General features: G+C 35.9%; 1 protein-coding gene across 1 annotated transcript; it reads right to left on the reverse strand.

Annotated features, from left to right (window-relative positions):
* Positions 1-6041: 6041 nt before the first annotated feature.
* Positions 6042-9098, reverse strand: LOC130996170 (probable xyloglucan endotransglucosylase/hydrolase protein 28). Its single transcript, XM_057921679.1, has 4 exons — positions 8567-9098; positions 8335-8435; positions 7777-7985; positions 6042-6892 (listed from the first exon to the last, which is right to left on the reverse strand). Exons 1-4 carry the CDS (start codon positions 8754-8756, stop codon positions 6412-6414), a joined length of 981 nt encoding a protein of 326 aa, XP_057777662.1. The 5' UTR covers positions 8757-9098; the 3' UTR covers positions 6042-6411.
* Positions 9099-14519: the final 5421 nt, after the last annotated feature.

The raw sequence follows: 14519 nt of genomic DNA on the forward strand, positions 1-14519 counted from the left end.
AGAGCTAAGAAGAACGCCATAGCTGAGACTTCACAAGTCTACTACGCCATATCGACCACCGAAAGCTATCCAACGTCCCAGCCCGCCTCTGCCACCAATGATTGTTGATCCAACCCAACCATTACCGAAGCAAGGAGATCCAGGCAACTTTACTTTTAGTATTGGTTTGGGTAGAGTTGGGGAGGTATCGGGCATGTTAGACTTGGGTGCGGCAGTCAATTTGATGTCGTTTGATATTTTTTAGAAGTTGGGCAGGAACGAAGAAGAGCTGAAGTGCACTAATATGAGACTTCAGCTAGCTGACGGTGCTATAAGCAGCCCACTTGGACTTTTGGAGGATGTCAAAGTCACGGTGAGAGGAATCAAAGTGCTGGCAGATTTTGTGGTGCTCGATGTAGGGAAAGGCATTAGAGGAGAGAACGACCATCTTGTTCTGCTAGGCCGGTCTTTTATGGCTACTACCCAGACTCGCATTGATGTGGGATCTGGAACTTTGAGTATGGTTGGGTCAGGTAGATTGGTAACGTTCTCTGTTTTTAATAAGAAGCCTGCTATTTATACTTCTTTATTGCATGATTGTTCTTACGTAGAGATATTTAACTCTGTGGAAGAGGAATGTATTATGCAGGAATTTCTTGATAATTTGCAGGGGGTTGATAATGTTATGCAGGAAGAAGTGGAGATATCAGCGCCGAAAATCACTTGCCAGCTCTGACTAGACCGCCAGAGCTAACCAGTCCACCAGCTCTGACAATCCCACCAGCTCTGTCCATTCCGCCATCTCTGACCAGTTCGCCAGTTCTAGAGAGCACTTGCCCGGAAGACAAACTGCCATATGAGGATGAAATAGTGCAGGAGTTTCTTGATAACCTGCAAGATGAGGTGGCATTTGAAGAACAATTTTTGGACAAGCTGCCACTCGAAGTGAATGTAGTGCAAGAATTACCGACTCACTTGAAAGAGGATGCGACCGTTAAGGACGAATCTCTGGGCGTGCTGCAACGCAATGATGGTGTCGTGCAAGGGTTGCATTGTGTACTGCCTGAGGAAAAGAAGAATGAAGGGAGTTTACGTTCTGGCTTCCGAGAAAGAGTGGTCACGAAGTCTTTTGATGCGATGAGCGTTGTATGCTCATTAGGAGGACCCGCAGCTGCAATCAAGAATGATGTGTGTTCACAGGGACTAAGGCAGCTGAAGCTTCAATATGATTTCGGTTAAGGGTTTCTTTGAGTCGGGCTGGCGCCTTTAAAACTACCGCTGCATGGGAGGCAACCCATGTTGTTTTTCTTCGTTTGTTTTTCATTTCTGTTTGTTCTGTTGTTCTTCGCTTTCTGTTTTTGTGTTTCCTTGTTTTTGGTTGCTTGTTCGGTTGCTTTGATTCTGGGTGTTTATGTTTTTGTCTGCAGAGAACATGGTCCAGCGCTGCAATTCTACTCTGACATTGCCGCCAGCGCTACAAAGTCCACTTCCAGATCTGCAATTCCACTCTAAAAAGGACCAGTGCTGACATTTGCAAGCTGCCGAAGGCCGCAAACCCTAAATTTCGCCGCCCCTCACAGCGCTTCGGTATTTCATTGCCAATGATCAGGGACGTCTTCTAACTCTTTTTATTTTGTGCTCTGAGGACATGGCCTTCTTTAAGTGTGGGGGTGTCTTGTTTCTTCTTTTGTTGCATGCTTTCGATTGGGCGATTGGTCCTTCTGTTCTTAGCTTGCTCTTGGATACTTGCGATTTTGTTTATGAATTTGTGGAAGAGATGGTTTTTGATGTGATTTTCGGGTTAGTGTGTTGTATGGTGGTTATTCTTGTTTTGCTTTTGATATGTGTTTCTTGTTTGTGCAAAGAATTATGAGTTTTGTTGCAACACGATTGTAAGTAAGTAAAACGTGATTTGTCCGGTAGATGCTAGAGGGAGTGTTGTCATTCTGATTGCCTACGATCGTATCCTTATCTTTGAAATATTTAAAATGCTGGACGAATTGCCAGCTCTGAACTGGCCAGCTCTGAGTCTCTGCTCCTCTAGTTTAACTATGAGCATGGAAAACCACGTGAAAAGACTTTGGATTACATCTAAATGGTTTTATTTCATGAATTATGGCTCAACTGTCGAAATTTAAGTGATTAAGCACACAAAGTGTGAAAAATAGACATATTGATTATAAAGGCGATCACATTAGGGAATTCACTTCTAGCGGAGAATTGGGTCTGGTCGAATTACTTGCATTACTGTTTTGTTGCTTCGTAAACTTTAAGTTACTTGCATGATCTGAGAGATATGTGTTGATTGAAAAATTTTGAATTGACTTGTTGAATGTTTGGATGGAAATAATCATCGTGAATCGCTCTCTTCCTAGGATTCATACTGATTTTGCTTGAGGACAAGCAAAAGACTAAGTGTGGGGGGGTTGATTTATGCTTAATTGTTCGTATTTTGGGGGTTTGATTGTGCCATGTTTGAGCTAAATATTCTGAAAATTGGTGCGGTTATGAGTTTGTTAATGCTTTGTAGGAGCTTTTTATAAAATAGGAGAAAGAATGATATTCTGGAGATTTTGAATGAGAATTGCGTATTCTGGCGCAAACTAGTGCCCAGAGCTGAAAAGCCCACGCCAGAGCAGAGCTGAACTTTATCTCCAGAGCTGAATGTTCCAGAGCGGACTTCACTCGCCAGAGTCAACACAATTCCAAAGCTGACTTCCAGCTCTGCTATGACTTCCAGCTCTGGCATACTAGCCAGCTCTGCCATACTCACCAGATCTGTCATGATTTTCCAGAGTTGCCAACACGCCAGAGCTGCCAAGGCTTGCCGAGCAAGTTATCCTGAAGTCTCCTGTGCGCGCACGCTGCTTGATGTTTATCTTTAAAGCCCAGTTTTGCAAGGCCTTTTTGATCAGCATTAGGATTGGAAGAAAGTCTATAAATAGGGCCTTGATGTTCATGTAATAACCATCCTTTGCCCTAATCTTTTGCTTCCGCCTTTGAGAATTGAGCTTTCGTTATGCAACCAAATACGTTAGGGTTTTTACTGTTTTCTTAGTTCTTCAAGTTTTCGAGATTTTTGTTCTAGTTTACTTTCAAGTTTAGTTTTACTTTAGTTTTTGTTTTGAAGTTGTAATCAAGTGACAGCGATTGCATCATCAAGAAGTTTATGGTATTTCGTATTTATTTTAATTCATTTGCATCCTTTAAATTATGCTTTGCTTTCAATTATGCAATTTCATTATGTTTATGTTTTGCTTTCAACTATGCAATTTCATTTATGTCAATTAGATTAGAAGCTTTTATTTACAAGTTATTTAAATTCTTAGTTAGAAGTGTTTAAATTCAAGTAGCCTTTACTTTACCGTTTAATCTTGCATAGGGTTTAATAGTTTATTTCGCCTAGTTAATTCTAAGTTTAATTTTAAATTGAGTTTTTAATTACAAGTCTTAGTTTAATAATCCAAGTTTACTGCTTTCGTTGTGACATAATTAGAAGCCCTTTAAGATCTTTCTTGAAAGACGACTAGGGTCAACTTACCATTGCTAGAGTGTCATTGTCCTATTGCAAGTCAATCTAGAGGTGTTTTAGGTTGAGTCAGTCTACACCCCTTTCAATTGATTTCACATTACATTGATCTTTACAGTCAACTCACATCAGTATCAGTTTCGATACTCATATCAGTCTAGAAAAGGAGATTCAAGTTTTATTTTCTAAAAATAGCCTACTAGTATATTACCCCCCCCCCCTCCCATACACCAGTTCAGTATCACTAAAGGACCCAACATATAATTATATAGATTTTTTTAGCTCGATCAAGTGATTATATTTTTGCCATATATATAACATCTTATCACTATTATCTCATTACTCATAAAATATCAAAATCTCCTCAAAAAAAGCAAAGAAAATATATAAAAAACAAATTAAATGTCGTTTAAGGCGATTAATGGTAGATATTAATAAATCTATCGAAATGAAGCCATATACAAAGAAAAAATTGATTCCAAGAATCTTATTGACTCCTGCTGATCCAAGATTACCATTTAAGTTTGAACAACGACAATTTTCCCTGATTGTCTCTTATGCAATGACGATCAACAAAAGTCAAGGTCAATCGCTTCTCTCATGTTGGTTTATTTTTGCCAATACCAGTTTTTACACATGGCCAATTGTACGTTGCGATGTCAAGAGTACTAAGTGGAGGAGAACTTAAAATATTGCTTTATGTGGATGGTAGAAATGATGATACAACTAGTGTTGCCCACGGGCCGAAAACCGCCGATTCCGGGCCTATACTGACGGTTCTGGTTCGCCGAAATGGTGAATTGTAACCGGCCCATGTCTTCTTCCTGGTGGGCTGATTTTCGGCCTTAAACCGGTGGTTCCGGGACGGGCCAAAAATCGGCGATTTCCGAGTCAAACCAGCGATTTTTTTTATGTATTCTTTTTGTTGAAATTAAATAACTTGTGTTGAAATTTCGAAATTATTCACATTACATGTGTTCAAATTTTAAAATTATTTAAGTTAATTTAATAAAAATATACTCCATCTGTCCCACTACAAGTGAGACTCTTTCCTTTTTGGGTAAAAGTTTTACCGTTTAAACACTTTTTCACTTACACACAAAATACATTTTTCTTAATTCTCGTGCCCAAAAAAAGGGGTCTCCCTTATAGTGGGACAAATGGAGTAATAACTTATAAATGTAAGCAAGAGAGTAACAATAGAGCAATAAAGTAAAGCAAGTGATTGACAATAGAACAATTTAGCAAGAGCAATTTAACACATAAAAAATGGAGGAGAATTAGATGTAGAAGACAAGGTAGTGTAGAATTGTTAACACAATGGGATGATTTTGAAGGCGCAAGAAGATGGGGTATTTATAGATAAAATTAGAGGGAGAAAATCTGAATTTGAATTTTAAATAAAAATTAAAATCAACCAAAATATCGATTTTAGGCGGACACTGCCGGTTAACCACCCGAAATCGGCGGTTTTGGCCTTGGAGATCGCGCGCTAGCCTGCCCGCCTGCCGCTTGCCTCCTCGTTTGCCGTGCTAAACCGACGATCTGGCCCGTCGGTTAACCGCCGGTTCTCGATTCCAAATTTTGCGACCCTGAACCAGCTTGCCCCTATTACCGGTTCCGGTTCCAAGATGCAGGCCAAAACTGTTGACCACGGTCTGATCCGGGCCAGAACCGACGATTCGAATTCGAACTGGGCAACACTAGATAGTACTACTACAAATGTTGTATATAGGATAATTTTCAAAATGTAGTATGTGTGATTTTTTTTAACATTTAATTGTAACTTAATTTTATTTATATGAATACAATGTCTTATTTTTATATTTATTTATGTGAAATATTATTTAAAAATAACGTTTGTCATGCAAAGCGCGGGTGGGTGTACTAGTTAACAAATTTTAAAAAATAGACCTTAAGCCACGCCATTTGAATCTATGTAATAAATCCTACTGGACGCCCTAGAGTTTATATTATTGGAAGTCATTCTGATTTATTCTATATATAAATACTACTGTACGATATATCCTTTTAAAGACCCTTATCTTAATAAAAGAAAATCATTTCCCAAGTGACTGTTCGAATTGACTTAACACAACCCGAAAATAATGCTAAACATATTGAAAGTTAAATAAATAATAATAAAACACAGAATAAAAAGGTTGAAGGTTTTTAAAAATAGGCCCACTTTTCTGTATGTATTGGCATAATGGTAGTTTGATTAATTCAAATCCATTATGACGTTAGTTTTAAATTTCTTTATTAATTTATTAAAATAATACTAAAAGTAAAATAAATAATAATGAAACATAAAATGAAAAGGTTAAAGGTTTAAAAAATAGGCCCACTTTTTTGGGAGAGTGGGTGTGAACAAGACAAGTCTGACACTTCAATGACTGAAACTTAAGCGTTATAACAATCAGAAAATACAAACATGCTTATAATACAAACATACTTTGATAACATCAAAATTTCAAAAATATGGAATCCTATTCCCATCCACCCCCAACAACCCCACCACATCTCATTAACATAATATAATTCCATATGCTTGTTTTATTTTATATTTATTCAATCAAGAGGGTGTCCCAAAGGTTTCCAAGTACACAAATCCAATACATCAAAACTAAATTCAATGAAAGCCAAAGATGTATATAACGACAATAATAACAATACCAATGAGGAAAAAACAGGATGGGGAAACTAAAGGTATGAAATGAAATATATACATGCCCCATCATATCATAATCAATGCCCCATAATAGGAATAAATCTCTTACCATATGTCCCTCTCGCTATGTGCTCTTCATTCCTCTATTCACAGCCACCACAAACCTAAATCAATTCGAAACAACCGCAACGAAGATGGTGACACGTGCCTGATGAGGCCGATGACGGCCTCATCACATGGAAGACGCCCCCGCCAGGGCTGACCTAACACGGTGGTGCCTCTTGTGGCGGCGGGAGCCTCCGAATGTGACGGGGTCGAAGCCTCGGAGACGCTCGGCCTCCTTAGGTTCGATCACGCACTCTGAGGGAGGGGCCTTGTATCGAACACGGTCGTAGCAGTACGAGTATTGCATGTGCTTGTTCCTGAATCCGGCCATCTTAGTTCGCTGTTGGCTCGAGATGGTGGAAAATGTCAGAGGTGCGTCGCACTTGGACAGCTCGATGGGGTCAATAGCACATCCGTGGAGGACGAAGTCAGAGAACTCGGCAATGTAAGGGGCATATTTGTAATTGACTCTGTATTTGCCTCCATTTGTGGCCCAATCGGACCCATCCCATATTGTTGCATACAATGACATTGGTTTAGAGGGGAAGTCCCCACCCATGGCTTCTGTCCTCTTGATCTCTCTTATGGGGACGTTGTCGATGTAGAAGCTGCAAAACAAGAAATAAAAACATAATAAAAAATGGGATATACTGTTTCAAAAATGCACGTCTGTGGCCGGAGAATAAAGGCAAGACCACCTATCCATTCTTGTGAGAGAAGAAAAGGGGAAAAGTGCATAGAAAAAGTATAACACACAGTTAGCAGATTGGAAAGAAGGGAAAAAGATGAAAACAAGAATCAAGATACATGTTTCCCTTTCCTTATCCTTTCACACACAAGGTGATAACATTACAACGAGAATCATCCAAGCTTTATGAGACGACACAAAATATCAAAAAGTAAAGAACCAAGAATTAGGCTGCCATTGCGATCCTACGCTAAACAAACTTTCAAATGAATTAAGGCCAACTTCATCATGAACACAAGATATCTTCATAAGTTGGTAAAGTAGGTAAATAAAAAGGGAAAACACAGTAGGAAGTTTTCCTAATTCGAAGAGCTTGTGTTCATTTCCAAGATACTATATATTGCACAATCAACAGCAAGGAAACATAGCACAAAAAGAGATCAAACCAGACAGCAAAAGAGCATAGGTTGTTACACACAACATATGTACTTCCTAAAAAGGAAAAAATGTTTTCAACCATTGATTAGAAATCAAAAGAGATGACAACTGAAACTCCATCAACAGTTAAAAGGGGAGAAAAATCTCGAAGCATGCAACTCTAAAACCACCCACAGCATCAAACAAACCACAAGTTGTTTTGCAGAGATCAATACAACAACATTTCATCTCTATTCCAACATTATCAATGTATGCTAAGTCCATCTATTCATGATAGATCATCACCTAAATACATGTGACTATAACGATGATAATATGCAAGTCAAATTTTGTAACGCAGTTCATAATAAAGGGTCACGAACTTACACAATCACATTCTGAGTCCAGAGGATGCTATATTGGTGGAAATCCTCAGAGGGATCAAACCAGAGGCCATATCTCTCCTCTCTACCAATGCTTGTGCTTCCATTTCCATAAATATTTGTCTGGATTCTCCAGTCTTTACCCCTAATGTTTCCCAAGAACTCAAAATCGATCTCATCGTGGTTCTTCTCATACATGTCACCATTCGACATCTGTCGTGATCAACAAACCAACTTTGAATAAATCCAACCAAGTACAATCCAATTCGGTCAAGAATTTTCAGATGGCATCAATACAAATTGCATGTAAGTTATCAAATTATCATTGGATGGTCATAATCAGAGGGTCATCCTTTGGTAACCTTAAATCTTTCTACCATGCAAAGAAAACTCAATAAAGTTTATGGACTTCCGATTCAAAAGAAACTGACAAAAAGGATAGATAGTGCAAGAATTTAGGGATATAAGTTGGAAAAAATATAAATACTAATAGCCGTTGAAAATTGGTCTTTGATAATAGAAAAATCAGAAAAAGAAAAAAAAGTCATCAATTGCCACTCACATAGAAAGCAACAACAACACCAGCTGTATAATCTGCAGGAAGCTTGATTGAAGCACTGAAATAGCCATGAAGGTAAAGCTCTTGTGACACAAACCCAGAACCTGCACACACAAACCATCCATTAAAAATCCAATCTTTACGACAAAAAGCCAAAAATCGTGCCCAAAATCACAACTTGATAAACAGAGAAACCAAATAACACTACTAATACACAACACAAACACACAGAGACCTGTTCTGTCGTCCAAAGAGATGTGAACAGATTTTCCATCTTTAAGAACCATGAGATTGCCATCTCCAAAGAGGTGCGAGTAGCCTTCATCAAAGGGTACTATTGGAAGATTTCTGGATAACCCACTAACCAATAGGACCAGAAAGGCAGAACAAAAGACAAATGTGAAATTTTTCCTGTGAGAAATCATGGTTCCTCTTAATTCTTCAGGATTATAGTTTATCTAAACAACTTTGTAGAAGTCCTGCTTCTTGGTGACTCTTGCGTTGCCTATTATAGAATCCAAATGAGTGAGCGTATGTTGTGTAAGAGATGGAGGAGAGGGAGGCAGGGGAGGTCTCAATCCCTACAGCAGAGAGAGAGAGAGAGAGAGAGAGAGAGAGAGTATGGAAGACGAGGAGGAGGAAGGCAAAGTAGTGTGGTTTTATTGGGTGCTGAGAGTGAGCTGTGCTCTTTAGTAACATACACAAATTTTTCGGTTGAAAGTTTTATTATTAAGAAACTATTTTACGTAATAATAATAATTAAAAAAAAAAAAAACCAACACGAAACTACTTAGCGTATTTATTATATTCCGCCATGTTTAATAATATTAATTACTCGTTTTACCAGTATAAATAAGTGAAAACTAATCGCCAACTGTCCCATCGTAATTCTAATTAAAAATTAATTTTAAGTTATACCAACAATATTCATTTAATGACGCGTTTGTTGGTGGAGTGATTGAAAAATTATACTGTGATAGAATTTTCTTTTCAAGAAAAACAAAATGTTGTTCTATCAAACTTCTTTTTTACTTGAAATGTGATTCTATCAAAAAAAGAAAAGAAAAAAAAAGGATAACAAGGGAATAGTGATGTTTGAACTTCACTATTAATATCTAGTAGGTTATCAATGTTTGGATATCCTCAAAAGTACCTATGAAACCTTTGTTGACCAGTGTTTTTTTTTTTATTTTTTTTGATCGGGCCAAAGTCATGTAAGATGTTAGTAATACGTTCCCCATCCATCCAAGAACCACATTATCTCTCCCATTCACCAAAATCCAACTTATATTCTCCAATCTCCAATTCGCTCCCAAGGGTATCGAACCGGGTCATCACTTAAGTGAGGATACGGTGGCCAGTGGCTAAGCCCTGGTTGACCAGTAGTGCTTAATCATATTTTTGTTAGTGTATTGTCCATAAATTTAACAGTGCAATAAACTTTTTGTTAAATACAGAATATCTATATTAATTCCCAGAATCAACGCATGCGAAATCGCTATCGACAAAAATGAAAAATTACATCATACGCAAACGAAATTGAACCCAAAGCCTCTCACAAATGAAAATCTTTAAATGCTTCAATTTTATCGACTTGATAACACAATAACTTAATTAAATAAGATATAAACCCTTTTATACACGAGAATGTTTTTCTATTACAAAATCAAAATTTTATATATAGTGCAGTTGCTTGCAATTAATTAAGGAGAAACTGCGCTGTAAAAAGAAGTTTGAAATCATAATCAGTCATTTAGAGACTTTGACCAGTTTTTTTTTTTTCTTTTTTCCTTTTTTTAGAGGGACTTTTGACTAGTTTCATTTAATTAATTCTTAATCACATTAGACGGTACTATGAGCCCACCTATACCGTAGTTCAATGGACTAAAGTAAAAATTTATTTTTAAAATAGTATAAATTATAAATTATTTTTATTTTTATATTATGAAGATTTATGGTGGACTACATTATGTTGGATGAATTTATGATTTTGTACTCAATTCTCATCGTAAGCATAAAATTTAATTTTTAAATTCATACATTTTCACTGCAAAATAATACACATTCCACATATAATTCATGGATTTGTAATTTGTATTTTAAAGGAATTTGTGGGCTAATTTCAAATTAATAGGTTTGGACATTAGGTATGATTGTGGTTGCAAAACACAAGGATCAAGTAGTTTGGTCCTTTTGATAAGAATTCGGAGAAAATTGATTATGATAACTCATTGATTCGTCCGGTATCTAACTTATAGGATTCATTTATAAGTTAGTTTACTAGATCGAAAATTTATGACGTTCAAAATGGATAGATCCAATGTCACATTCAGTAAAGATTATGGAAGAACTAAAATAAGTGCACTTCTTAGGATATAAAATAAGAATCATTTTAAGTCCTTAGATCATCAAGATCTACGGTTGATTCGTAATCCTGTTGGATGGATTTTGGTCCTGAGTCGAATCCCTAAGGTAGCAAAAATTTATTTTTCACAATTCGTACCTTTATACAGCGAATTCATACATGTTCTACATAAAATTCATACATTAAAAATTGCTCTTATTTCTTATTTTAAGATGTGCTCTCACGGTAGCCCACCCCTATATATAAGAGCAATTTTTAGTGTATGAATTTTATGTAGAACACGTATGAATTCGCTGTATAAAGGTACGAATTGTGAAAAATAAATTTTTGCTACCTTTGGGATTCAAACTCGGGACCATAAATCCATCCAACAATATTACGAATCAACCATAGATCTTGATGATCTAAGGGCTGAAAATGGTTCCTAATTTATATTTTAAGAAGCGTTCTTATTTTAGCCTTCCCCTATATATATATATATATGGACTAAAATAAAAACACATCTTAAAATAAAAAATAAGGGACTATTTTCAGCCATTAGATTCACCAAGATTTACAGTGGATTCATCACCTTGTTGGATGAATTCATGGTCCCGAGTTCGAATATCTTAAGTAGTAAATTTTTTTTTTCGTAATTCATATAATTACACAACGAATTCATATGTGTTTTACATAATTATCATACATTTTAGTTAGTTCAAATTTTATATGTTAAAAAATGTTTATACCCTAGCCCTCTTATACATATATATATATACACTACTACTACCTCCGTCACAAAATAGTATGCTTAGTTTGTTCAGCATGAATTTTAATAAATGTAGGATAAATATATTATGGGCAGAGAAAAGGGTTCACTTTTGTGAGTGAAATTTATAAATAATGGTGGATCATATTGATAAAGTTGTAAATAAATGTTGAAGTGAGAATAAAAAATAATGTATTTATTATTAGAGATGTCAATCGGGCCAGCCCACCGGGTTTTGGGTTAATCGGGTGCGGGCTAATCGGGTTGGAGATTTTGTTGGGTTATAAATTTTCAACCCTAACCCTAAACGTTCGGGTTTCGGGCTAGCCCATCGGGCTAGTCTGCTTAAATGCGTAAAATAAAATAATCATTTGTATTTTGTTATTTTTAATGATCTAATATATAATGTATAAAATATACATAGAAATCAAAGATATAAATTATATAGCAAGCATGAAATGCAAAAATATAAGATATTGAAAAAAACATCAAGATTGCATAACATATAAAATAAGTTGGTAACAATAAAATGTTCAACTTTGTTAACGAAAATCCAATAAAATATCCAACAATAGTTTGAAGTCATAGAAGCAAAGCATCTCAAAAATACAGTAAAGTGAAATGATGAGACTTTATAATATTTTGTCATTTTTTTTATTTTTATATCTAAATATTTAATATTAAGTATTCGGGTTTCGGGCTAGCCCATCGGGTTAGTCGGGCCGACCCTATCGGGTTCCGGGCTATTCGGTTACGGGCTAATCGGGTTGTAACTTTTATCGGGTTGAAAATATTCAACCATAACCCTCTCGGATAGCGGGTTAATCGGGTCATCCCACAGGTTTCGAGCTAGATTGACATCCCTATTTATTATTGTGAGATTATTTCTAAAAATAAGTTATATATATTCTTGCGAGACGGACTAAAAAGAAAAGTGAACATACTCTTTTAGAACAAAAATAATATATATATATATATATATATATATTTAAAGGTTGTGTACACTTTTGTACGATGGACGAAAAATTTGATTTTTTTTAATATTAAAATTTTTTATTTATATTTTATTCTTATATCACGTGTTTCGTTCTTAGTGCATTACATGTATAAATATGTGATGTAAATTTGATACTACATATTATCTAATGATACGGTACTATCTAAATTCAACTATATATATATATATATATAAATGTTTATTTTAATTTATTAAATTTTTTTGAGACACTCTCCTGTGCAATTGGTTTTTGAATTACACTATTTCAACATACAAATAATACTTGAAGATCTTTAAATGTCATTTGTATGTTAAAATAATTTCATTTGAAAATATTTAAATATTATTTTTTAAATAAAGTAATGTCATTTTGACAATTAATTGAACAGTGCAACCTGAGTATTTGTGAATTTCTTTTTTCCAATATCACTTTGAGGAAAGATAAAGTGCCAAAATTATGACAAACGCAAAGGGGCACCTTCGAAAAAGGGTCTTTGAGAGTAAAATCAAATTTAAACATTAAAATAAAGTATTGGGAATCATTAGGCCTAGAAAACAATTATGGATGGCGACTTTGGGGGCCAAAAAGAACTTTTGCTTTTCCATTTTATCATAAATAAATGCGATGCATATCGCCATAAAAAGAAGCAACCCTGCGCTATACAACATGACAACACCCATTTTGTCATTTAAACTTTAATTAAATTGACTCCTTTCCCTTCATTGTCTTTTATGCGCCGATTATTTCAAACTATAAAGTCTATAATCCTTCGCACTACAATTATTTCAAAGTACAATCCTTCGCAATACAATATAAAGGTGTTTATTTCAAAGTATAATCCTTCGTTATACAATAATACAACAATCCTTCGCAATGGCAATGCAATATAAAGGTGTTTAATTCAAAGTATAATCCTTCCCAATACAATTATTTCAAAGTATAATCCTTCGCAAAACAATATAAACGTGTTTAGTTTGAGTGATAATAGGAACTAATTACAAAAAAATTAATTTTGATTAAATATTTAGTTTATATAAGGATTAATTGTCGAGAAAATCCGCATACTTTTTCGTTTATGGGTTTTTTCCCATGACAAAAAATTTTTATTTAACAATACATGAATTGAAAATTAAAAGGGAATTTTCCCCGCATTCAATTTTTCCCCCAATTAAATCCGAGATGGCAGTCGGAAAGCTAGCGTGGATATGTCGTCCGATGACTGAAACGACGCCGTTTGACATTCACCTAAAACGACGTTGTTTTACTACTTGATGTTCAGAAATTAATTTTAACTTCAAAATTAGGGTTCTGTTCAATTCAAAATCAACAAAAATTGGTGGGTTGGAGCTTATGATGCAGATTTCGAGGTAAGAGCCAAACAACCCTCCACCACCGCTAGGAGAAACCTCGAGAGCAGACGCAAGATTCATGGCGGCCTCAACAGTGGCGAGGGTTGTCCTAATATCACGTGCCACCGATTTATCGCTCTAACCCACCCTATCTGCTCACCCGCTGCTCGCGCACCACCTCTTTATCCGCCCTTTGCTACCGGCAGGCCCCGAGGAAGCGCGCTGTGATTAGCTGCATGATTTCAGGCGTCAACGGCGATGGAGTCTCCGACGAGTTCGTCTCCACCAGGAAATCAGGGTTCGGGCACGAATTCTCCGTTATAGCGAACATGTTGAATAAAATCGAGCCGCTCGACAATTCAGTTATCTCGAAGGAGGTTTCGGAATTCGGCTAAGGATTCGATGAAGCAAACGATCTCCACGATGCTCGGACTTCTGTCTTTGGATCTTGTTTTAAGATTGTTGCACAGATGAAAAATGGATCTTATGTGGCATCCATGTAATATTTTAAATTTAACACCTGAACTAAATTTTGACACATTGGATCCGTGTCATTTTGGCGGTGGCCGGAAATTGAATGCAGGGGAAAATTCCCTTTTAATTTTCAATTCATGTATTGTCAAGTAAAATTTTATTGTCATGGTACGAAAACCCAAAAACAAAAAAATATGTGGATTTTTCGGCAATTAACTCTTTATATAATTAAAATTTATAATAGATCACTCGAC

The sequence above is a fragment of the Salvia miltiorrhiza genome, chromosome 7 (genome assembly GCF_028751815.1).
Source record: "Salvia miltiorrhiza cultivar Shanhuang (shh) chromosome 7, IMPLAD_Smil_shh, whole genome shotgun sequence".
Lineage (NCBI taxonomy): Eukaryota > Viridiplantae > Streptophyta > Magnoliopsida > Lamiales > Lamiaceae > Salvia > Salvia miltiorrhiza.

What these genes read in the sequence shown, in the direction of transcription:
- LOC130996170 (XM_057921679.1), bottom strand. Translation starts at nt 8,756, where the DNA reads ATGATTTCTCACAGGAAAAATTTCACATTTGTCTTTTGTTCTGCCTTT. An exon ending in CTCTTTGGACGACAGAACAG is followed by an intron (nt 8,436 to 8,566) that starts GTCTCTGTGTGT and finishes TTGTGTGTGCAG; the next exon opens with GTTCTGGGTTTGTGTCACAA. An exon ending in TGGACTCAGAATGTGATTGT is followed by an intron (nt 6,893 to 7,776) that starts GTAAGTTCGTGA and finishes CTTGTTTTGCAG; the next exon opens with CTTCTACATCGACAACGTCC.